We start from the raw sequence: 25,361 nt of genomic DNA, 5'->3' as shown, positions 1-25,361 counted from the left end.
CAGTTCTATTTTCTGAAATGGCAGGTCCAAAGAATCCCTCATCTGGGGAAGTTCATATCTGGGTCAAAGACAGCAAGGACCTCCTACAGTTGCGCCCTTCTGGAGTTGACTCCTTTGTGAAATGGTACGTGTATGAGCTTTTTCCATATATGCAACAAGTGGGGAAGGTGCTGGTCTCTCATACCTCCAGGAAGGTAGGGTGTGTGTGTGTGTGTGTGTGTGTGTGTTCTCTTCTAATTCTCACCTAGCATGCATCAGTTCTTTGCACTATAAATAGCTGCCTGCTATCTCAGGTGCAGTGCTCTATTCTCTAGACCCATCTGGGGTGAATTGCCTTTTGTTGTTCACCAGAGCCCAAATCCTGATGTCTTTACTCTGGCCAAATTCTCACTGATATCAGTGGGAGTTTTGCCTAAGTGAGGATTGATTAAAAATGGAGAAAGGGCCTCAGGGTTTGACTTTGTGTGTTCAAGAGAAATTGAGTATTTTGTTTATAAAAGGACAGATGGACACACACACAAGGCACAGAGAGATAAGAGAGTTTTGTCTTTGTACGCTCCTTTCTGTGTGAAAGTTTGATATACCCAAACTGTGTGGCTGCACCCCTCTAAATGTCACGTAAGCACATAAAGCACAGAACCGTAGTTTCAGTCTTGGTCTCAGCAAAATGTGTTCTCGTTTATAACAGCAGCTGAGATGGGGAAGAGTGAGGCAAAGTGGGCTACTTCAGGTGCATGTCAACATCCAGCCTTTCTGGAGCAATGCTAGGGTGTCTGTGCTTTGGGAACATACCCAATTGCTAGACCAAGCACATGTGTGCAAAGCACACGGCTCTTTTCTGTAGTGCCAATAACCATACAAACCATGCATCGAAACCTTGTGAATCTGTCTGGCAGCTGGGTTGGTCTTTATTTTATTATTCATACATTCCCACTCAGAATTATAGGTCTTAGTGCCATAGCTGCAACCTAAAATAATAGGATCTTAATTAGAGAATTAGTATTCAATTTACTTTTCCTTTGAACTGACATATTTTCAGTTCCTGCCAGTAGCTGACAGCAGAGTATAAAGCATTCTTGATGGCATGTGGCTAAATGATACGTTTACCTTCAGTTGCTGAAGATTCCTCCTAAAGAAATCCACTGATATTGACAAGATCTAGAGACTTACATGCTGAAGGATCTTTGCTTTCATAATCCTAAAGCAAAGGAACCTCTGGACTTCAGTATTGTTTAATGGAGTGGTGTGAGAGAGAGAGATTGGGTATCTGTCCATGTTTATGCAGAGTAGAGATGGCCTCAGTCCTCGAAGTTTGGATCCAGGCTTTGTCCTCTCCATAGTCCTGTGTTTGTGATGTTGGGTATTGGGTCTGCCTGTTCCATAAAAGGCTGGTCAAAAAACCAAGAAAGTGTTCCTACCCTTCTCCTTTTTTCCTTCTGTCTGATAAATCTGGCTTAGTCAGCCAAGACTGTATATTTTGCGACACTGCTGTAAGCCTGTGACCAGAAAGAGGCAGCTAAAATCAGTGCCCTAAGGTACGAGTTTGCCAGTCTCAGAGTGGCTGATAAGACCATATGCTGTGCCTGTGTCTTTCCAGCTGTTAGGCTGCAAGAGTCAATGCTGGAAACAGAAGCTACGCTTTCCGTCTTTGCTGTTCTTTTTGTTTCTCCTCTTTTTTGCGTGCATCTTGTTTTTTCTTTTAAGAAATGGAATCAGACTTTAACAACAACAGCAATGACCACTCCAGCCCATCTCTGCTAACATCTCTTTTCCCCAAAAAGGATAATTGCCATCTTTAACACTATCTAAAAGACAGTTGGACAAGGGGGATATTCCTTCTAAACTCTCACTAACTAAAAAGGGAAAGGGAACAAGGAAAGTTGTTAACATGAAAGCCTTATTTAATACTTTACATTTCAAATGCTTTCATTTGCTTTTCCTTCGTCTCTGAATCTTTAATAAGGAGTTAAAAAGGATTTTTAAAAGATGTGTTTGCCGTGACACTCAGCAAGCGGAGATCTCGCTGTATCAAATCCTGACCCTTGTTTAACATTGTTTAATGTTGGACAGTGACAAGCGTTAACACCTTTGGCCCCATATATTCCATCTAAATTCATACAACAGGGCCCTGGGCTAGGATCAAGAGTGGGGCCTTTGACTGACTGCAACACTAAACCTAGCCTGGCTAGCCCTACTCACCCCAGCCTACATTTAGGGTTGCAGCCAGTAGGACTCCCCGGGCTCGGGTTAGGGTTGGGGCTGGCAGAGAGCTCTGGGCTCGGGTGAAGGTTGGGCCCTCGCCGGGCTAGAGGTGGGGACTGTATGAATCCCTGGGTCAGAGTTGGAGGTGGTAGGGCTTGCTGGTCCCACTAGGCTTGGGGCCAGTAGGTGTTTGTTTTGGGTTGAGGCCAATAATTGTACCAATGCTGCCATTGAATGTATTTCTTGTAGGAACCCCTGGGCTTGTATTAGGGTTGGATCCTGTATGACTTTCTGTCTTGTTTAGAATTTGTACTGAGATGAGGTCCAGAACTATTATTAAGATTAGCGCTGGTAGGTATTACAGTCATTGGGTTCTTGCGCTAATGTCCTTTCAAGACATTGTTTATTTTAAAAAGTTTATTTTTATAAGTATTAAATGAAAATGAATAATTTTAATAAACACCAAATCTTTGCCAAAACCATCACATTTTAAAATGGGGAAAATTCTTCATGAAAACTCTCACTTTTAAGATGGAATCTTATGGCAAAAAACTTCTATCATCTAAGACTTTTGACAATTCTCATGTCTATACAGACTAGTTGTTAAATTGAGATCAAATTTCCCCTAAGCTCACAATTGAGGAGTCATTGAACCCAGGAATTTGGTTCAGATCCATCCTTGCTGGAAAATAGCTCTGCATTACATGATGTATTTTTTTTCTCCTCTCTAAGCTATGTGCTTCCAGACACCAGTAAGAAGAGTTACCAGAAGACCCGAGTTATAAAAAGAGACCCAAACCCTGTTTTTAATCATACTATTGTGTACGATGGGTTCCACACGGAGGATCTGAAAGATGCCTGTGTTGAGCTGACTGTGTGGGATCATGAAAAACTAACCAATCACTTCCTCGGCGGAATCAGGCTGGGTCTTGGGACAGGTAAATGGATCCTTATTTGAGTCAGTAGATTGTTTTCTTTAAACTAAGTTTTGTTAAATTTTGTCGCCCCTCTGCTGAGCCATAGAACATGATGGGGCCTTCCTGGTCCACTTCATGTTGGAGGAGACGTCAGTGACAGTGAGTATGGGTGTATTCTAAGTGTAACTTGGATTTACATGCACACACCAGTCCTGGGTCAGAGGTGGTCACAAACAGCATGCTGGCAAACCCCCCTTTCAGAAATCTCAGCCCAGACACTAATATCCCTCCCAGTGTTCCATGGGCTAAAGTGGGACATGTTCTGCCCCCCAGGGGATGGGAGGGTGGGGGAGTTACAGAGAGACCTTGTCCTGCACTCACCCTGCAGCAGCAGCTCCTATTATGAGGGGCTGGCTGGGTTCTGTTCCAAGCTTGAAGAGGGGCCAAGAAAAGCTTGTGGGGGGCAGGACTTGGGACCAAAATTGTCTCAAAGCAAGGAGAAAATTGGAGAGCAGGGGGAGGAGGGTAAGCAGGTTGCAATGCCTGGAGCAGGGAGAAGAGCCCAGTCAGCCCTACAAGACAGGAGCCATTTCAACTGGGACAGGGGTTTCATAGGTGAGAGCAGGACAGTCCTGCAAAACCTGGGACTGTTGGGAGTCTGCACCAATACCTGGATCCTAAGAAGCAACTCTATCCTAAGAATTGGCTCTAGTTTGAGAGAGAGAGGCAAAGAAGAAACTCTCCTGTTTGCAGCAGCTCCCCACAAAGAAACTGCATCACAAACAAAGAATGCAGCACTTTTTCCTAGACTGAATAGCGCTTGCCATTTAAAAAAAAGAACTTGTATACCAGTCCCACCTGGTAACTCCCTCTATAACAATATATTGAAATGTACAAGTAATATCAATAATGAATACCTTAAAATGGTGTTGGGTGCACACTGGGTACTCCATGGTACACAGTTAGTGCTGAGGTTATGGTAGCTGGAAATACAGCACAAAATTGAAAAGTATAGTCTGCTGGACATAAACTATTAGTATATATTATTAGATTATTATATTATTAGATTTATTTGGATCACAGTAATGGAGATTGGCACCCTGTTGTGCTGTATAGAGACAGTCCCTGTCTTGGAGAGTTTACAGTCTAAGGTCCCAGTTCAGGCAAGCACTTAGACATGTGCCCAATTTATTTCACCAGGATTATGACGCGTAAAGTCGGGGACATATTGATGTATTTTGCAGATGTGGCTCCCAAATAGACCAGATAGACAAAGGGTGGAATACAGATGATGTCCATATTTCTGAACCTAGATTTCTACATGGACGTCCATTAGGAATTATGTTTTCTGACACAGTGCTTCGCTGTCCTTCACTTGGACAGTCGTCCTTCGTTGCATCTTCACTTCCATTCCAGTCTGATTATCCTCCGCACCACCACCACTTTCGTTGGGGGGATCATCATAGAATCATAGGAATGTAGGGCTGGAAGGGACCGTGAGAGGCCATCAGTCTGCACGGAGGCAGGACCAAATACACCTAGACCATCCCTGATGGGCGTTTGTTCAACAAGTCCGAAAAGCTTCCAGTGTTGGGGATTCCACAACCTCCCTTGGAAGTGCGTACCAGAGCTTAACTACCCTTACTGCTAGAAAGGCTTTTTTCCTAATATCTAACCTAAATCTCCCTTGTTGCAGATTAAGTCCATTACTACTTGTCCCACTTTCAATGCACATGGAGCACAACTTATCACTGTCGTCTTTATCACATCCCTTTACATGTTTGAAGACTGTTACCAGGTCCCACCTCGGTCTTCTTTTCTCAAGATGAAACATGCCCAGATTTTTTAACCTTTCCTGATATAGGTCAGGTTTCCTAACCTTTTATTGTTTTTGTTGCTTACTTTTGGATTCTTTCCAACTTGCCCACATCTTTCCGAAAGTGTGGTGCCCAGAACTGGACACAATACTCCAGCTGAGGCCTCACCAGTACCAAGTAGAGCGGGACAGTTATCTCCCATCTCTTACATACGACACCCCTGATAATACTTCCCAGAATGACATTAGCCTTTTTTGCAACTTCATCACACTGGTAACTCATCTTCCATTTGTGATCCACTATAATCCGCAGATCCTTTTCAGCAGCACTACCACCTAGCAGTTAGTCCCCATTTTGTAATTGTTTTTTTAACTTCCTAAGTGAAAAACTTTACCTTGTCTTTATTGAACTTCATCCTGTTGATGTCAAGGTGATTTTGAATTCTAATCCAGTTCTCCGAAGTACTTATGGCTCCTCACAGCTTGGTGTCATCTGCATATTTTATGAGCGTACTCTCCACTCCATTATCCAAGTCATCTTGCCTTTAACATAAATGGTTGACCTAAAAAATGTTACCTCCTAATGCAGAGATTATAATCCACATTATTGATGCTAAAGAAATGAATTCTGTTCTGGTGAAATCTGTTCTCTGTCTTTTTCTCATGTTGCTCATTGTGGGTTAGCTTGCAGCGTATCCTACATTAAGATCTTGGCAGATTGTGAGTTATACTTGTTGCACTTCAGCAATTTCATACAGAAAAATACAAAACTCCAAACTTCATTTATTTATTATTAGAGCAGGAAATTGTCATGGGAGGCCTTGCTGAGAGGAAAGGGACAGATGAAATTTCAGTGGGTCATAATACAGGATGAACAGTCCCAAGGGGTTACTTGGAAAACTTTGTAGCTGTTGGAAGATCTTCCTCGCAGACCTACTTAACAGTGTTGGACTTGCTAACACACCCTCTGTTTTCTGTCTCCTGACATGTCACCAAGAGTGTTATGAAGTTCCCAAGTGTGAAAATAGCAGCCACAACAAGCTAATAAACAAGATATAAAAATCTCACATGCAGGATTCACTGTTGTCCATATGATATGGTACATATTCAGACATTTATCTGCTTAGCTATGTTACATCATAATAGAAATATAGGGCTGGAAGGGACCTCAAGAGATCAGCTGGTCCATTTCCCCTCCCATGCTGAGACAGGACCAAGTATATTTAGACCATTCCTGACAGTTGTATGTCTAACCTGTTTTTAAAAACCTCCAGTGATAAGGACTCCACAATCTCCCTTGATAACATATTTCAGTACTTAACTATCCTTATAGTTGGAACATTTTTCTTAATATCTAATCTAAATCTCCCTTGATGCAGATTAAGACCATTATGTTTTGTCCTACCTTCAGTGGACATGGAGAACAATTGATTGCTATCCTCTTTATAACAGCCTTTGACATGTTTGAAGACTGTTATCAGGTCCCCTCTCGGTCTTCTTTTCTCAATACTAAACATGCCCATCTTTTTCTAACCTTTCCCATGGGTCAGGTTTTCTTAACATTTTATCATTTTTGTTGCTCTCCTCTGGACTCTCTCCAGTTTGTCCATATCTTTCTTAAAGGGTGGCGCTGAGAACTGGACACAGAAATCCAGCTAAGGTTCACAATTACCACTCGTGTCTCTCAACTCCTGTTCACATACCCCAGAATGACATTAGCCTTTTTTGCACCTGCATCACGTTTGTTGATACATACTCAATTTGTGATTCACTATAAGCCCTGAATCCTTTTCTGCAGTACTACTGCCTAGGTAGGTATTCCCTATGTTGTAGATTTGCATTTGATTTTTCCTTACGAAGTGTAGTACTTTGCATTGTCTTATTGAATTTCATCCTGCTGATTTCACACCAATTTGTCAAGATGTGTTTTAATTCTAGTCCTGTCCTCCAAAGTGCTTGAAACCCCTTCCAGCTTGCTGTCCTCCACAAATTTTATAAGCATAGTCTCTTCTCCCTTATCCAAAAAAATAATGAAAATATTGAACAAGACCAGACCCAGGACAGATCCCTGAGTGATCCCATGATATGCACCTTCCCAGTTTGAAAATGAACTGTTGATAGTTGCCCTTTGTGTACGATCTTTCAACCAGTTGTGCACCCACCTTATAGTTCATCTCAACCACGTTTCCCTAGTTTACTTATGGGAATGTCATCTTGGACTGTGTCAAAAGTCTTACTAATATCAAGATTTATCACATCTATTGTTTCCCCCTGTGCACTAGGCCAGTAGCCCTGTCAAAGAGGAGAATTAGGTTGGTTTGGCATGATTTGTTCCTGACAAATCCATGTTGGCTATTACTTCTCACGCTATTATCTTCTAGGTGCTTAAAACAGATTATTGTTTGAACTTAAAGCCAAGTGCTAGGCAGATGAGAATTGCTAGAGTAATTGAATTGGAATTAAATTTACACATTCTTACAGTATCAAAAACTTGATTCCTATATGGAAGAAATGTAGACCGATCAGGAGAGCCCTGTGCAGATACAAATATGTGGATCTGCATCCGCTGGAACAAACTTTTACCTTACCCACAATCCGCCCTTCCTGTTTTAGATTTAACTGCATTGCCACATCAGCTGTTTTGGAGCCAGCAGTCCCCCATCAACTGTTGAGCCCTGCCCACTGTCTAACAGCTGATCAGCCCCACCCTCCCACCTAACAGCTGATCAGCCCCACCCTCCCGCCTAACAGCTGATCAGCTGTGACCCTGCCTGGCAGCTGCTCCAGCTCTGCCCCAGAAGTCAGAGGTGCCCTGACCTCCATGACCATTCAATCCTGCAAGAAAGGGTCTGCAGATATAAAGCGGATATGTGTGGATTTGCAGGGCTCTACCTGATCAAACTGAATGTCTCAGGATTCAGTAATATTTTGAATGAGTCCTAAAATATCTTAGTTCATTCACATCCATATTTGGATGCATCTTTAAATTCTATTTGCACTTTGTAGCAAAAACTGCTGCTGTGCTTAAACATTTTGTTCTCAATGTTTTTTTTTCTTTAAAAAATAATTCACGATTATTTTTGATCATCTCTAAAACTTGCAGTGATGTCTATCTTCATTGTACCACTGTTAAAGGTCTGTAAGTTTTAAAGGAGGCTATTTGAGAAATTGGGCTTGTGCCATATTTTTGCTTCTTTATTGTTATCTCTCTATCATGTATCTCACACTAGCACCCAGAGGCCCCAGTTTGGTTTGGTTTCCAGTTATCTTGGGCACTGTGCAAACGTACAGAGTCAGTCCTTGCCCAAAATGTTCATGTCATTTGGCCCAATCCTGCAGACACTTAAGCACATTTTAACTTTAAGTAAATGGGTAATTCTGTTGACTTCAATGGGGCTACTTGTGTGCTTAAAATTACATGTGTATAAGTGTTTGCAGGGTAAGAGCTTAAAAAACAGAGGACTCAAATGATGGGTGGTGGAAAGGGATATAATATACAGGTAAAAGATGATGGATAGTGATGACTGACACCATATGAGGTGCAAAAAAAGGAGATTTTAAACATTTTTTTTCTTGCTCAGATTTTTATCTTAAACTATCAGGAATGTCAAGTCTGGTGTTCACTCACTTTGCTCCAAGACCTTCTAGGGACTCCACATGTATGGATTCTGAGCAATTCTGAGTTAATTTAAGTACGGATGTTGAATCTTTAACAATGACATCCTTTCTCCAAAATGTTCATTAAGCTTCGGTGTTAAATGTGTGTTAAAAACACCAAAAGTTTTTGAACAGTCTGACAAAAATCCCTTCACCTCTCACTGGCTGAGCTTTCAGTCTCTTGACCTTCGTGATACCATCATTTCACTAGTGCTTTCAAGGTAGACAAGGTGTGAATTTCTGATCTAAAACAGGCAAAAAACAAAAAAACAAAACAAAAAAAAAAACCCAAAGGAACCTTTCCCCCCACCCCCCCAGGCTCACAACAAGTTCCTTTTAAAAACAAATGCATGTTTAGGCCTTCCTTACCCATCCAAAAAAAAAAAAAAAAAAAAGGGAGAGAGAGAAAGGGCATGAACCCACTATCCTTTTCCTTTGCAGATTGCATTTAAGGGACTTCTGACTTTGGGCATTTAAACTGACTTTGGCCTGAAATGTGTAAATGTGACTTTCAAGGTCCCGGCAGTGGAACAATAAGTGTTCAGGGTGCTCAGCCCCTTTCAGGATTGGGCCCCCAATGCAGGACTAGATGACATTTAAGTATTCTTGCATGTAATATAAACCTCTTCTGCATCTCTTGCCATGACCAACTGCTTCTTTTTCTTTCTAAGGCACTAGCTATGGTATCCCTGTGGACTGGATGGACTCCACACAGGAGGAAGTGGCCTTTTGGCAGGAAATGATGTCAGCCTCCAATGAATGGATTGAAGGATCGCTGCCGCTCCGCTCGCTGGCAGGGAGGCGGAAACTGAAATAAAACTTCTGTTGTGCAATTCAAACTGAGCATGTTCATTAGAATTGGAAAGCTCCCCAAGACCAGGGAAGGGAGCCACTCCCTTCCCCAGACATGTGTCAGGTTAATTAGATGATGATTGGATTGCACTTTGAAGATGTTAAGTGCTAAATGGTGTTAATTCCCCAGTAGAGCACTTAGAAGATGCTAAACTGATGCTATGCTTGATCTTAGCCAAGAGGCCAAGAAAAAACACCGGTTACGTTTGTTAATCATTTATATACTCTATCTTAAGTTTCATTAGACTGAGTCCATTGGCAGGGAAGTGGAGGTGTAAATATTTTTTTTTATTACAGGGTTTATTTTGCTACTGGATTTTGTGCTGTTTTTCTGTGCAGTGTGTTAGTTGTAATAAAGCTGCTGCTTGGTATTATTCATATTCCCTTTAAAGTGGTACGATTTGTACTGGATGCAGGATTGCAAGCATCATCTCAGAATAGCAACTTGCCATCTGTCCCTGGGAATAATGTGGCTGTGGCACAGAGGAAAATTCCCCTTTAGATTGCTTTGAGATCTAAGGTGAACCTGCGGAAAGAGGACTGTTTTTGGAGCAGCCAATGTAGCAACATGACTGGGATGTCAGAGAAGAATTCAATACATGTAATTCCACATGGCTTTTATTTGGAAAAGAGGAGTGATGGTCTTGCAGCTAATGTACCAGCCTGGGTCTATTCCCAGCCCTGCCACAAACCTTCTCTGTGGCCTTGGGCAGTCACGTAGTTAAAGGAAAACTGCAGTGGGATATAAATTAGTTTGCAGTCACTTGGCCAAATATAACATATGATTGAATCACTGTTCGACCAAATCAATTCTTTGAAATACTTTGCATATAAAACATTAAGTATGAGATCATGATGTGGAGGAAGCAGCCTGATGAGGTGTATTAAGAGAGGTCAAAACTGCAGCCATAAAACAAGTAGTGGAGGGAGATTTTTGAACCTGCTGGGAAAGGTAAGTATTCCATGACTGTACACACTGAACCAAAGTAACAACAAGTTACATAGTAAAAAGAGCTGGAGAAATCTCCCACTGCTCCCCGTACCTCTGGCTACTTCTCTGATCTTCCTTTCTCTCAACTGATGTAACAAGTTGCAGTCTGTGTTGGAGTTATCATTATATAGCAGCTTACAGGGATTTTGCACTCTTCACATCAATAGAGGTTTTGCAACATTTTAAAATGCAGTTTTGTAATCTCCTCTTCAAATGTACATATTCTGATTAAATAGAATGATTTCCCTCAGGTACCAAATAATCTCCTTATACCCAATCATTATCATGGTTTGAATAACCAAATATATACAAAATAAAATAAAGAGAGAATGCCACACTAAATGGAATCATTTTTGCCAAGTCCAGAGTAGTAACTCTTGGAGAAATTTCTTCTCTAGCTATCTGACCTTAAAAGCAAATTGCCAAAAGCTGAGTAGAGCTGGATGAGAAATGGGGAGGAAAAAAAAGTCATGAAAATATTTGATGCTTGTTTTCCTTTTGAAGGGTTTGAAACTGATCCATTTTTGTGGATTTCTTCATTATTTGTTTACCAAAACCCCTCTTAGATTATCATAAACTTTCAATTTAGCAAAAACCAAATCAGAAGTAAATGATAGTCTTAATCAAAAATGTTCTCTATCAAGAAACTTTTCACAAACCCAGAAACATTATGATGAAGTCGGTAGTTTTTTCATTAAAAATTTCATTTTAGTAAACCAATCATTTATTGATAATGTTCTTAACCATTGTTGAAAAAATTTCACCAGCCGTAGTATTGAAACACTAAGCAATAGCCCCTAGGAAAACAAGACCAAAGAGAGAGCGATCCTAAAGATACATTCTGTGACTCCCATTCTGGCTCAAATCACCCACGCACAAGTTATCCCGTTGCCTGCCTCTATGAAGTGTGAACAAAAGGATCTTAGATTGGCCCCAGGGTGGGATTTGCTAAATTTAAAATCCTAACTTTACTACCACGAGTAGCCTCATTGATTTCAATGGAGATACTCTGAGTGGATTCCAATACTTTTACATGGAGTAATGCTTTACTTCATGCATTGAAAGGATTACTCCTTGGCTAAGGTGCTAATTACCACAGTAAGAGTATATCTGGCCCATAACATACTGAATTTCTATTTACATAGGACCAACCAGAGCCTGATATTCTTACTAACGCCGTGAGTGGTCCCACTGATTTCTATGGGATTATTTGTGGAGTGAAGTGCTATTTATTGTGAATAATGGTATCGTGTCTTGGCCCCTAGTGCAAATACATATCTCTTTCTTCTTTTACTGATTTACAATGTTGTACATTTGTGATGAAGGTGCCAAAACTGCTGTTTTTACACACACTTACACACACACACACACACACACACTAATTTGAAAAGGGCATCTAAATATTTATTTCAAATTGTTATTAGCACCACATCTAAGGTTCAGTTCTTTCATAATATGGTGCCAATAAAGTGAAATAATTAGTGTTAATGGGCCAAGTTCAGCTCTGGTGTTGAGGTTTGGATGAGATTGGCCCAAGATATAGGGATCTGTGTCTCTTTGTTTTAAGGTTGCATTGGGGTTTTTTTGTTGTTTGTTCAATAGTTTGTAAATTTAAGCCCTGATTAATTTCAGAAGCTTTTTGTATTTATTAGTGTATCAGACTAAAAGATTACACCGCAAAGCATAATACATTGGTACCATAGTCCTGTGTGAGGTAGGAGAAATTTACCATCTCATATCTGTTTCACTTAATAAACAGAAAGCACTTTATTAGCAAAAATGTAAGGCACTTTGTCACATGGCAGTGTCATAATTGGAGGGGAGGAACCTGTAGCAAATAAAAGGTTAATGACTTATTGGTATGTCTTATGATGTTGACATTTGTCATCTGTGAATTCTACCTGTAAGGGGGGAAGTATCTTAATGTTATAGGCTGCTATAGCCCAGGTCCATGCTGACGTGCTGCAGATTAATTTGGAAATAAATAGACCAAAAGGATTCTGATTGTATTTATTAGTTTTTTGTATGATGGACTAAACAAGGAGACAGGGCTTTTTTTTATACATAGTAAAGGTATTTAGGGCATAATTCCCCTGGATATGAGCATGCAACTTTGAACTCAGTGGGATCTTTGCATGCAGCTTAAACCAAAGTTATGGTTCTTAGAGCTAGACCCTGCAACCACCAATCACAGGTGGTACACAGATAGTCCCATTGTCCTGAGCAGGCCTACCCATGTGGTGAAGGGTTGCAGGATCTAGCCTTTTTTAAATGAAAAAGTTAATATCTTGACTAGACCTGGGCAAATTCTGCAGAAAAATTTCCCGTGACCATTCTTCCGCACTCGTGAATGAATGTGCTTTCACTAGGTTCTTGCCCCTTTCATATCTGCTTTTTTGCAAATATCTTGTGAACAAGCAGGGGTGTTTTGCTCAAATAGCACATTTTAATTCACCAATAACAAGACATACATAGGAAGCCGGATTATAAGAAGTTTTGCTCTTTCATTCAGGAAACGGAAGCACATCATGTGACCTGTGTCCAATCAGAACTGCTCAGATTATGAATACCAAATACTTGGAACAAACCATTTATGAACAATCTTTGGACAAATTAGCAGAAATAATTTGGTGAATAATCTTGAATAACATCTAGAGACTCTGTCTGTACTTAGATAGGAAAAGTCAACATACATTGAGTAAAATATCTATTACTAAGTATTTGCCTAGCTCTATTCTTGACCAAGACAGAAAAAAGCAAAATTGAGGTTATTGTGAAACTCATAAGATGTAGAGAGAAATATTAGTAGGCCCCCCGACAACCTAAATCTATGTAATAAGAGTTGCTTGAAGAAATACTGTATTTTTTGTGGGCTTGTTAAATAAACCAAAAGGAATGTGTAAAACTGATCTGTGTGAGAGAAACAAAATCAATAAACCACACTTCAGTTTCTTATAAGTGTGTATTCAATGTAGTTGTTCTTAGTTAACTCCTTCCCCCCCCCCCCCCCCCCCCCCCCCGCATTTAGTTACATTTTTTTCCATTTCTAAGGTGTTAGTCATGTTCTGTTATTTCCAAGAGGATTTTTCCCCGATGTGTTTTATTCACTTTGGCAGCTGCCATCAACAAGCTTGTCAGAAAGACACTGGCTAACTCATGTTAAAATGTCACACTAAAATATATTTGCAAAGACATGATAAGATGTTACACTGAAAACATATACCATTGGACATGAATATCACCATAGCAGGGCAGCACCTATCTCTTTGCAGCTAGTTTTGTTTCATGAATGCCAGAAGAAAGCAATAGAAGACAATTAGATCAATATAACTTGGATCTTGATTTTTTACCCTTTCCTGCCAATGTTCAGGGGTTTTGACCATGAGCCTGATTCCTGATCTTATGGCAAGTAACTTCAATGAAGTTTACACCACCATAAAAGTGACGTGAGATCAGGCCCAACATGTTAAAGATTTCCATTTCACAAGTACCAAGAAGGCAAAATCCTACTGCACATTGGAACCATTTGTGAAATGGAGATTGCATCTGTATGTGATCTGGGCTCTTCTGTGATGGGACCTTGCATATCTGAAAAGCACCAGGTGCCTGGCCTGATTAAATTCATGCTTGGGTACGTAAGGAACTAGCTGAAGCAATCTTGGAACCATTAGCAATTACCTTTGAGAATTCTTGGAGGTGCCGGAGGACCGGAGAAGGACAAACATAGTACTTATCTTTAAAAAGGGGAACAAAGAGGACCTAGAAAATCATCAGCTTAGTGAGCCTAACTTCAATACCTGGAAAAGATACTGGAGCAAATTATTGAACAATCAATCCTACGCACCTAGAGGATAAGAGGGTTATAAGAAATAACTCGCATGGATTTTCCAAGAGCCTAATCATGCCTAAATCATGCCTAAACCAACCTAATTTCCTTTTTTGACAAGGCTACTCGCCTAGTGGGTGAGGGGAAGGAATAGATGCAATATATGCTGATTTTTAGTAAGGTTTTGATGCAGTCCTACATGCCATTCTCGTAAGCAAACAAGGGAAATGCGGTTTAGATTAAATTACTATAACAAAAGTGCACAATTGGTTGAGTGCTAATCCACTGTCAAAGAGAAAGGGTGTGGGATTCATAGTGGGATCCATCAGGGGTCAGTCCTGGGTCCAGTATTTGGTCAATATTTTCATTAATGACTTGGATAAGGGAAAAGAGAATATTCTTATAAATTTGCAAATGACACCAAGCTGGGAGGGGGGGGCAAGCGCTTTGGAGGGACAGGATTAAAACACAAAACAACCTTAACAAATTGGAGAACTGATCTGAAATCAATAAAATGAAATTAAATAAAGCCAAGTGCCAAGGAAAGAAAAATCACATACACGATTACAAGAAAGTGAATGACTAGGTAAATAAGGATCGGAGGGCTATAGTGGATCACAGATTAAACAGCAGTCAATGATAGAGCTGCAAAAAAGGCTAATATCATTCTGGGGTGTATTAACGGGAGTGTCATATGTAAGACGTGGGCGGTAATTGTCCTGCTCTACTAAGCACTGGTCAGACCTCAGCTGGAGAATTTGATCCATTTCTGGGCACCACACTTGAGGAAAGATGTGAGAAAGTTGGAGAGGAATCCAGAAGAGCTACAAAAATGGTAGAAGGTTAGAAAACTTGACCTATGGGGAAAGGTTAAAAACTGGGCATGTTTAGTTTGGAGAAAAGATGGAGGGGGAACCTGATAAGTTGTCAAATGTCAAAGGCTGCTATAAAGAGAATGGGGATCAATTGTTCTCCATGTCCACTGCAGATAAAACAAGAAGTTATGGGCTTAATCTGCAGCCAGGGAGATTTAGATGTTAAGAAAAACTTTATAACGTTAAGGCTACTTAAGCTGTGAAATAAGCTCCCAAGGAAGGCTGTGGAATCCCCGTCACTGGAGGTTTTTTAGAACAGGTTGGACAAACAGCTGTCACGGGGGGGGTCTAAGTTCACTTCCTCAGTGCAGGAACTTGATGACCTTTCGTCCCACCCTACATGTCTATGATTCCATTTTCTGCACACCCCCTTAAACAATACAGCCAGATTCTTATTCCTCTACTCACCTCACTCCACAAACAGACCCCCTGAAGTCAGAGGACTGCTAGGGACATATGGTGTTAATCAACATTTGGGTATCTCTATTTGGCCTTTGGTAAATAGTAACAATTAATAATTGACATGGGCAGAGCAGATTCCAGAGAGAGCTTGACGCATCTAACCTCTCGTCTGGGCTCCTCAGATCTTCTGCCAGGTTTGTCAGACTTCTCGGGTTCCCTTTCAAACGTTCTGATTATTCTCCTGTGTCGGTTTCTCGGATCACAGCCAGGCCCATCGCAGCATCGTATCGCATCGTAGCTCGCTGATTTCTCACAGCATTGCTAAAGCCTAGCATGCGCCTCTAGCCTTTTAGCAGGCAGCAGATCAGATTTAGAGCTCAGATTAGCTGGATTTGGACTGTGGCACATGCCCCAGGAAGTTAGGAGATTGAAGAATAAGCCAAGCAATAAGGCCCTTATCTTGGGAGGTGCTGAGTGTCTTCAGGCAGGCCCAAGCCCTAAGGGGGGGGGGGGGGTCAACATTTATTATTTGGTTCCCTGTCACGCTACCAATCAACTTAATCCAAAATGTAACAAAGGGCCCGTGAAGGCTCTTTTCTAGGCAGGCTTACTTAGCACATCTGCTGCACGGGCACTGAGCTGGCAAATGGGTTTAAATAAAGAGGCAAATATTTGCTTCTTAATAAAATGGAAAGTCACACAGCTGGATCTGCCATGCCTTCATGGCAATTCAATCTCTCTAATGTTCCAGAATTAGGCCTCCACCTGTGTTTACTGGCCTGTCTAAAGGCAAAAGGTGGGGAAACCAAAGTACAAAATCCTGCTGGCTAAATCTGGGGGCATTTTTTTCATGACTTCAGTTGTAACATGGAAAAATATATTACCACACATCGACCAAATAACCCAATACTGTTTCTAACCAAGTAGTTGAGCGGCGGATAGAAGTGTGGCTGACGGCATGTTCGTGTGTTGTGTTTCGTCTTAGAACACAATTTCAAAACACATACCAGCTGCACTGTCCCTTATTCCATTCTAAGGGCCCGTCCCAGCTCCCACTGAAATCAATAGCAAAGCTGCCGTTGATTTCAATAGCGCAAACTCAGGCGCTGTATGTGTAGCATCCCTAAGCTGACCTCACAGGCTGCTGACAATAAAAAGTAGCTTTCCAGCTGTAAACAAGTGATTGAGGGCATGTCTCAAAGGGGAAATTATAGACCCATTGGCTAACAATGTTAAAGTCAGACTGCACAGTGAAAAATTGCTACACCCTCCCCTCCTTTCATTATTAATTCTTCCTGATTTGTTGGCATTCTTTTATGTATAAGGCAGTCCTGTTCGCTCACTCAAAAGACCTGCAGGGCTACAAAGGCATAATATTCCTGACGGAGGAGCAGCTCTTGGATTTAAGTTGTGTTTTATGGGACAGCTGCCACTTAGACCAATCAGAATGCACCCTTTTGAACTGTATCACGCTCTGAAATAAGGCACTAGCACTCACACCTACAATACACTGAGCAACGGTTTCTAATTCAGTTTCATGGCAATCAGTGCTTTGCTATGGCTCCTGGAGCATTTGAAGAAACCACTCTGAGAGGCTTTCCTTTATTTGGCTAACGGGGCTAGCCTAAAATGTACTATGCCCGCTGGCTGGCAGGACACCACACCATAACTTTAAAAATAGACAGGCCCAAATCGCTCCTCTGTGTAATGTCACTACGGTCAGTCAAGTTCTATCTGTTCTGAGCCCTTTAGACTCAAGGGCTGGCAATCTGGCACCTTTAAACCATCGCGTCTCATCCACAAACATTTCCAGTGCTGGCTGAACTGCAGCTGTTGTGGAGGCTTTGCTGCCAGGACCTGGCTTATTTAACAGGAAGCTGTACTTGTGTAACCATCTAATAACTTGTCTGGTGCATAGAGTTACTTTTAACCAAAGCCAGCACATTGGGCAATTTGGCTATGATGTATCAGCGGATGTTCAGTCGGTACATACCTAGGGGCTGAGTCTGTTGTGATTTGCACCAGCACAAAAGCCCGTGGCGTATAACGTAACTTCAGTGTAAGTGAGTGGAGAAGCAGGGGCCAACTTCAGAGCCAGTGTAAGGTGCCGTTTAAGACGCCTGAATGCTTAGTTGGTGTAAAACACAACCAAATCTGCTTGGGTGTGACAGACATGGCACAGCAGGTCTCAAAGCTCATAGACCCAGGGCGGCTCTCTCTGTAAGCCTGACGCTGATCACTGGTCAGTGTGAAGCAGAGTAACTCCATGGAAGGCAATGGCGTTACGCTGGTGTAAAAGCGCTCAGAGTCAGGTCCTCTGTTTCCCGCTTGTGGAAGCTGGTTATTCGATTCATTAGCCTGTCAAACTCGACACTGAATTAAAAAGTTGCACTTTTCCGTTGTGTGCAGAGGGGCAGGTGCTGCACTGTGGGGCTCCCGCACAACCGGTGCTACAGAACTGTATGTTTGATTGCTTTTATTTGTTAGTATCCTTGGAAACCAAAAGGGCATTAAAATTGCATGGAGGGCGCAGCTCTGGGCAGGGTTTATGTATTCCCGTTGTAGTGCTGCCGTCGGACTGGAGATGGCAATTAGAGGGTGTAAAAAGCACTGGCTGGTTACGAGGGCCATAAATCATGGATAACTGGTACCATGTTTGGAGCAAAGGGCTCCAGTAAATAGCAGTTCTGAGGTCCTGGCTGTGGCTTTGGCTTTTAGCCATCACTGCCCATGGTTCAATAGCTCCTCTGCTTGTGGTGATTGGGGTCTACTGCACTGCCACAATGTGCCGTGTTGGCACGGAGTCAAAGAATGTGGTTTCCGTCTAAAAGGCAACCACCTTCTCTGAATCCTTCTTTCCTTCTAGAAGGAAGCTCCCATTTCAAAATGAGCGCAGCACCTAACACCAGTGCTTACCGTGGCCTTGACCGTTTCAGTGAAAGCCTTGTGGCTCATTGTGCCCGAGGCCCATAGTGAGCGTGGCCAATCAAACCACAGCCCCATCGGTGCACAGAGACGATCATCATGGCCCCATTGAAGCAAAACACACCTTGACTTCAAGGGAGCCAGGATTTCCCTCCCGGTTTTTTGACCAGCGTGACTCAATGTGTGCTCTGCCCCCAGACCGGATCATGGCCCCTTCCCAGCTCTGCTGTCAAAGGAGCCAACCACATGCCCTTACTCACGTGCGTGATCCCACTGGAGTAAGTACGAATCACACGACGAAAGGATTGCAGGAGCAGACGCCATGATCACTTGTTTAAAGCTAGCCCTGGGGAGTCAATCTCCAACCGCCCCCCAGCATTCACTGTGGTCCAGACACCACCTCCAAATTTTAATAAAGTAGTTAATGAACTTCAGAGCAAAACCAAAAGGAATGAACAAGGTGCATGGACAAACGAGTGCTCAGAAATGAGCCATCACCATTGCAGTGCTTTGCTGTTCGCCTTGTCTTTCGTTCATAGGCATCCTAGTTCAGTTCTGCCTGGAGTTTCCGATTTTCAGTGTGCGCGCATTGCTTCAAAAAATATTAAATCTGTTTGACAGAGCGCTTTAAAAAGTCATAAAAGTGCATTGTCAGCAGGTTTAGCAATTTAGCAGCAGCAATGAATTATAATTCTGTGTTTTTATTCATTTAATTTATTTATTTCTTAGATCAATTTATTTTATTTTAATTCTTATTAATTTAACCATTTAAATTAATTTTAAAACCATATCCAAAGAGTAAATGTTATTAAATAAAGGCATTAAACTCAGAAGCGAATAGTATCTCAGTAGCGTAATAAAGCGCTAGCGGATCATCTCCCAGGATGCCACAAACAGGTTTCAGAGGTGGTCACGCCACCCTCCTTTTCTCGCTGGCTAGATGTTGTACAATGTGGTCACAGTATGGCAAAGCTTAAGAAACACGGCAGCTGAGCAAGCAGTAAATAGAAGGGTCTGAGCCTGCAGAGCTAAACGCATCTGTTTGTTTGCGCTCCCTGGAGCAGTCTCTTAGACAACAATGGCACTAGTCATGTGGCAAAGGCATGCACGTGTGAAAGTGTTTGCAGGGCTAAGCGATGTTTAAACGCTCCCATGCTCTGCCTCACCGAGGAAAAAACAGCCTCAGTTCAGAAAATGGGTGTTTCCCATTAGCACGCCCGACAGGAAGAGTAACACACCCCCCAATTCCAGCCACCGCTTGAGCTAAACTGCAGCCCAGCGGGCGCTGGAGAAGACGCAGCGTTATTTATCGCAGGTAAGGACAAGCGTGTTGGACTCGTTAACGCCCCTGTAGTGTTCCTAAATCAGAGCGAATTCTCCCTTCCTGTGCGGCTGCTCTGTCTGAGGAGAACTGCTACATCACAGCTGCTTGCTGACAAGGTGATATCTAGTCAACCACCTTCTGTTGGTGAGCGAGAGCCACACACTTTTGAGCGCACCCAGAGCTTTTCCTCTTCTTGTTCTTGAGCCCTGCAGAAGAGCTCGGTGAAAGCGTGTCACCTTCATCAAGAGAAGCTGGTCCAATAACCGATCTTACCTCGCCCACCTTGTCTCTCGCATAGCCTGGGCCCCACATGGATACACCAACCCTGCACCACAGCAGCAAGAGCTGTTCAAACTGGGCCTGGTTCATTTGCAGCACACGTCCCTTCCCCGTGACCATGTTGAGCCTCTGGGCTGCTAAAGGAGCCAGCATTAGCCGGCCCGGTGATGCTGCACATTTACAGTCACCTAGCGCTTGCCAGGTGTCACCTCGGCAGGACAAGCTGGCCTCTCCAGAGTCCCTTGCTTGCCGTTTTGATCTCTGGCACGCTGGTAGTGAGCGATGGCGCGCCGGGCTGGCACGTGGTGGCACGCTCGCAGGCTGGGTGTGCTGAACGATGGGACAACAGCCAGAGCAGAGGCTTCTCTGCTGGGAGATGGGGGGATTTATTTGGTTGCAATGAGAAATGTTCATGTGGGATTAAGGGGGGTGGGGGGCATTTTCATTTACAAGGGAGTAGTGAGCCCCCTAGATCGGCCCAGTTTTGACTCTCTCCTCCAAGCAGGAAACACTCCCTTCTTCTTTTCTTGTGCGATGTCTTCTGCAATGGGTGTTGCCACAGACCTGCGCCGGCGCCCATGAAGGCCAAGGAGAGCAGGCTTGGGCGCTGAGTGGACAGGCAGCTGTGGGCCGGACCTGGTGCCAAGAGGAGCCCTCATCTGCCCTCCGCGGAGAGCAGCTTGAAACAAGCACGGCAGCCCGGCAGCTCAAAGCGGCTGCTGCACCGGCTGAGCTGTGCAACTCTTGGGAAGGTGCCGCCTTATTTGCTCAGGCAGGGATGCTGCAAAACGGCCAGGGCGCATTTTTCCCTGCTGCCGCCTGGACCATTTGGCTCAGCCCACGCCCCTCTGCTGCACTGAACCGCGCCCAGCGGCAACGGAGCTGAGTTTCCACATGTAGACTATGGAAGGGAACTTTACAAGGCGCCAGCCGCAGTGTGGGCCGGAGCTAAGCCTGCTGAGTCGTTACCGCCTTCCTCTCTCAAGGCTAAACTGGACAGCAATGCAGGTCGCTGCGCCATCACGGCCAGTGGGTCTCCAGCCCAGCGCAACAGCAACACATGAGCCATCAGCCCAGAGGCCCCGTGCAGCTGCCAGGCAGAGCTGTGTGCAGCCAGGTATGCCCCAGCTGGCCAAACGCTGCCACCCGCTTCACAGACGTGCGCGGCAGAGGTGGCTGCAATGTGAACTGAAAGGGAGCCCGGCGCCTGGCGACAGGCTGGTCAGGCAGCAGCGGCTGGGGCTGGCAGCAGGTCGGTGTGCATGAGCCAAGAGCACCGCGTGGTGCTCAGCGATGTTGCCCAGAGAGCAGAGGAAAGAGCAGCAGCAACCCCCAGTGTTTGGTTTGACCGCACTGTACGGCCGAGGAGCAGGAGGATTTACACCCAAGCCCGTCACGGCCTGGCTTGTTAGGCCCCGTTAGCCTGTGCTGTTTGCAGCCTTCAGCTGCTCCCGCTCAGTAGCGTTGGGTGAGGCAGAGGAAAACTCACTCATCCGTCAGTGCCGGAGTGAGGCTCCGTGGCCTGGCCGTCTGCCGGGGCTGCGAGGGGGGAGCCCAGACAGCTCTGTCAGGTTCAGGTCACGGCGTTTCCTGCAACTCTGCCCCTCAGGGAGGGCGTTCGGGAACCAGCGAGGCGCCTGAGCAGGCAGCCGCCAAACCCTGGGCTTGTTGGGCTTCGGCCGGAAAAGGCATGAGTCAGGCCTGCTGGGCACCAGCCCCGCTGCAGATACGGCAGCTCGTCCCCAGCTCCCTCAGGCCTGCACCTGTGTAAAGACCCTTCTCCAAAGGCGGTACAGGCATGGGGCGCGTGTCAGTGCTGCCTGGAGCAGCATTAACTGCCGTGGGGTTAGCCAGTGGGATCACAGGAGAGCAGGCCCTGCCTCTGGAGCAGAGGGGCATGTTTAGGAGCTGGGGGAAGCAGACTATGCCATGCAACTACTGCTCCCCTCCCTTCTGTACCCACACGCTCTGGTCCAGTGGCACCTGTTCCAGGGCACTCAGGGCCAGGATGCTGCAGCAGGATGGAGCTGGTAGCACCCTGCGCAGGAAGGCAGAACTCCTCTACCACACACGCAGGTGCTAGAACCTTACGGCCCCGCTGCAGTGTAATTCTGGCACACTTCTGCTGACTGGGGCGTCTTGACCAGATGCAAGCTAGCTAGGCCCTGCCACAGTGGGGAAGGACAGACAGTGTCGCATCTTGCTGTAGGAGATGCAGCAAGTCACGTTATCTCACTATGGCTTCATTTCCTTATCTGCAAAATGAGGATAATAAAGCAATCTATGCATGAAAAGTGCAATGTAAGCGTTAAGGAGGAGGGCTGAGATTTTCAGCAGGGCCTGTGGGCTTTAGATGCATGCTTCCCATTGAAAGTATGTGTCTAAGCTGGCTTTGACATATCTAGCTATCACTGTTTCATTTCACTAACATGCAGCCACCTCTGGTGTGGCACAGAGATTCAGTTAACAGTGCACAGCAACACTAGCCAAGCACAGATTTGAAATGGGTTAGAACTGGATTTTAAAAGCTCCCCCACCTGCAAAATACACTTAAATCCTCAGCCATCAGTACTGAGGGGAGGCTGGAAATAACAGCAGGCATTCTGCAGAGTAGATAGGAAAAGGGTCTTTTCTCAGATGCTTGGATTTTCCTGCCTTAAAACAAGTTACCAAGTCAGATGTGTCCTCTGTAGTCTAAAGCCACTAACAGCAAATAAATGTGTGTTTTAGCTGCATCCAGGCCCTACAGTGATTACTACATACTTGTGCCAGAATGGGGTGGTGCCTGCAAGGGGTTAACTGTCAGGCCAATGCTGAGTCTAACGAGTTAGTTTGAGCCAAATGCTGGTCTTGTTTATACCTTTTGATTTCAGTGGGCTGCCAGGGCAAAAGTGATGGCAGGATCTTCTAGAGCCTTGTTTGCCAATGTGCTAGGCTGGTTTCACTAATGCGGCCTGAGGCCATTTTTCAAAGCTGGCAAGAGGCATTATAGGCTACTCAGTGCTAGCGTTAAAGAGCGTGTGTGTGTGGGAAATGAAGGGTGCCAGCAAGGAAACCTGAATCACACTGGCTCTGAGTTCCTGGCCAAAGGGGCCTCCATGTGTGCCGAGGTGAACGGGGCTCAGCGCATTCTGTCCAGTGCGCCTCTAATCTTTCTGCCATAGGTTGAAAGATGCCGTCCACAAATCTTCCACTGACCTATAGAACAGGCTTTTAAAAAAAAACCCTTTCGCACTCTATGTCATCACAGCAATGCGGAAGGGTCCTTTAGGGGTTTTTTTAACTCCACACATCATTGAAACGCTGCATGTCATTGTTAAGATCGCGCCTGTCCATTTTGGTGCTCTCTCTGCAGAGTACTGCCCCAACAGCAAACGGTCAGCTCCTCTAGCCAGCTAGTGTGCTTGTGTAGTTTGCATTAACTCTAGGTTATGTTTCTTTTAGGGGTCAGATTTTTCACTTTCTAAAATTGTCCCACAACCACATTTCTCTTAGGAGCTCATTTTCTTTGGCTTTCTCAGCTGCTACAAATTAACAGCTGGGCTGCCTAGGCATGCCACTTACATCCATCTATATTCATGTGTCTGAAGGAAATAAAAATAAGGCTAGTTCATGTGACCCTACTGGTTTATCTGGTGGGAAATACAGGCTCTGCTGCGCAGGGAATTCCTTGGGATTCAGCCTCCCCGTTTCAAAGAAAGCCTCACTGGAACTCAGGGCTCAGACCTGGCTCGCACACCTGTCCCTGACACACCCATTATACCAGTCCTGGGGACTCTTGGTTAGCTTTGCCCGCTCTCACTTTTGGGGTGGCCCCAATCCTGGATCATCCTCTCAGTCCCAGTTCATGATGCCACCTCCTCCTTCGTAGCCCTCCTAGACGCGTCTTGGTTCAATAACAAGAAATAATGCATGCGCACGCTAGCAACCCTGGCGCTGTCCATTTGCCTAATGCAAAGTAAACATGTGGTCTTATTATTATAGCCCTTGCCTGCGCTCACCCTTTCCCTTTTGTTTGCCATGTCCTTCAATTGCTGTATGCTAGCTAACAGTGATCCTGTGAGTTCTTAGCCAAGGTCTTTAGTGGAGCTTTTAACATCTCTAATGCACTCTGAAGGGTTTGAAAATAATGACTGTAGCATTAGAGTCACTATCGTCCTGTAATGGCCAAATGAAAGAAATACATTGGGGAAGGGGGGGGGGGGCAGGGAGTGTGAAAAAATAGTGATAAAACAGAGATCTGTTGTGAGGCTTAATTCATGTTTGCACAAGGCTTTGAGATCGTTGTGTTAAAATACAGTTGATACGGGCAGAGTATTACTGTTGATGCTCTGGTTAATTTAAAGCTAATTTTGATTAACATTTTTAATATCATGCTTTTGCCCTATTTCTGTAGCTACTTGAAGCAGCATTGCATCCTTTTCCCCCCATCCCACGATATAATTGAAATGAGAACTTCCTGGTTAAATATTTTAAATTAATAAATTATATTTTAAAATCCATTAAAAAGCCTTTGACATTTTTGCACAGGAATAAAAATGTTAAATTAAGTATCCTGGTAAAAGGCCATGTTGGGAAATTTACTTCTGCCTCTATAAATGTCCCTTGCAGTGTCAACTGGATATAGTTGTTCTTCGCTTATTATTTATTACCAGAGTAATGTTAGAGGTAGTAGAAGTTTTTTGAACAACAGAAAAAAACCCTTTTATCAAAAAATGCCCATTTTTCTTAATAAAAATAGTCACCAATTGTCAGCACTTTCAACATTTTTATTTTTCATGATTTCAGACCTTAAAAATTTCAGTCAACATTTTTTGTTGACTGAAATTTTGACTGTATTGTTCTTCCATTTAAAAGGGTTCAGTCAAGATCAAAGCTCCATTGTACTAGGTGCTGAGTAAACACAGGAGCGAAAGATAGTCTCCACCTTGAGTTTACAGTCTAATTAGCCTGTCCTAAATGGTTGTGATGTATGATGTGATGTAGCTATGTGGTGTTACAGAGCTACCATGTTCCACTCCAGAGATGGTTGCATTGCAAGTGTTGGGTGGATTTATTTCTAAATTGTAAAGAGCCGTGTGCTCCTTCAGAATGGGAGATGCTACAAACAATGTAATGTGCTTGTTCCTGTGGTTTTGTTTGTGCAGCACTAAGCACACAATAATGCTCCAAAGATTTTTGTTTGTTGCTTCTAGAGCCCGGATAAGCTCAGCTCTGTGTAAAAGACATGACTGCTCATTCAAAACATTGCTAAAAGTAGATGTGGTCAAATGTAATGGATGAGTTGGATAAGTT

At 43.8% G+C, this 25,361-nt stretch overlaps 1 protein-coding gene across 1 annotated transcript in view; it reads left to right on the top strand.

Annotated features, from left to right (window-relative positions):
- Positions 1-13,393, top strand: part of LOC137153136 (synaptotagmin-like protein 2) — a 66,505-nt gene extending 53,112 nt beyond the window's left edge. The window contains exons 15-17 of the mRNA XM_067548208.1: positions 25-124; positions 2,935-3,140; positions 9,264-13,393. Coding sequence (XP_067404309.1) covers positions 25-124; positions 2,935-3,140; positions 9,264-9,409 — 452 coding nt within the window. The 3' untranslated portion in view covers positions 9,410-13,393. The remainder of the gene's footprint in view (positions 1-24; positions 125-2,934; positions 3,141-9,263) is intronic.
- Positions 13,394-25,361: the final 11,968 nt, after the last annotated feature.

The sequence above is a fragment of the Emydura macquarii genome, unplaced genomic scaffold, assembly GCF_026122565.2.
Source record: "Emydura macquarii macquarii isolate MOO-44397 ecotype Brisbane River unplaced genomic scaffold, CSIRO-AGI_Emac_v2 contig_1253, whole genome shotgun sequence".
In the NCBI taxonomy this organism is placed as follows: domain Eukaryota; kingdom Metazoa; phylum Chordata; order Testudines; family Chelidae; genus Emydura; species Emydura macquarii.
The sequence above is the reverse complement of the archived record's forward strand: the minus strand, read 5'-3'. Positions and strand labels throughout refer to the sequence as shown.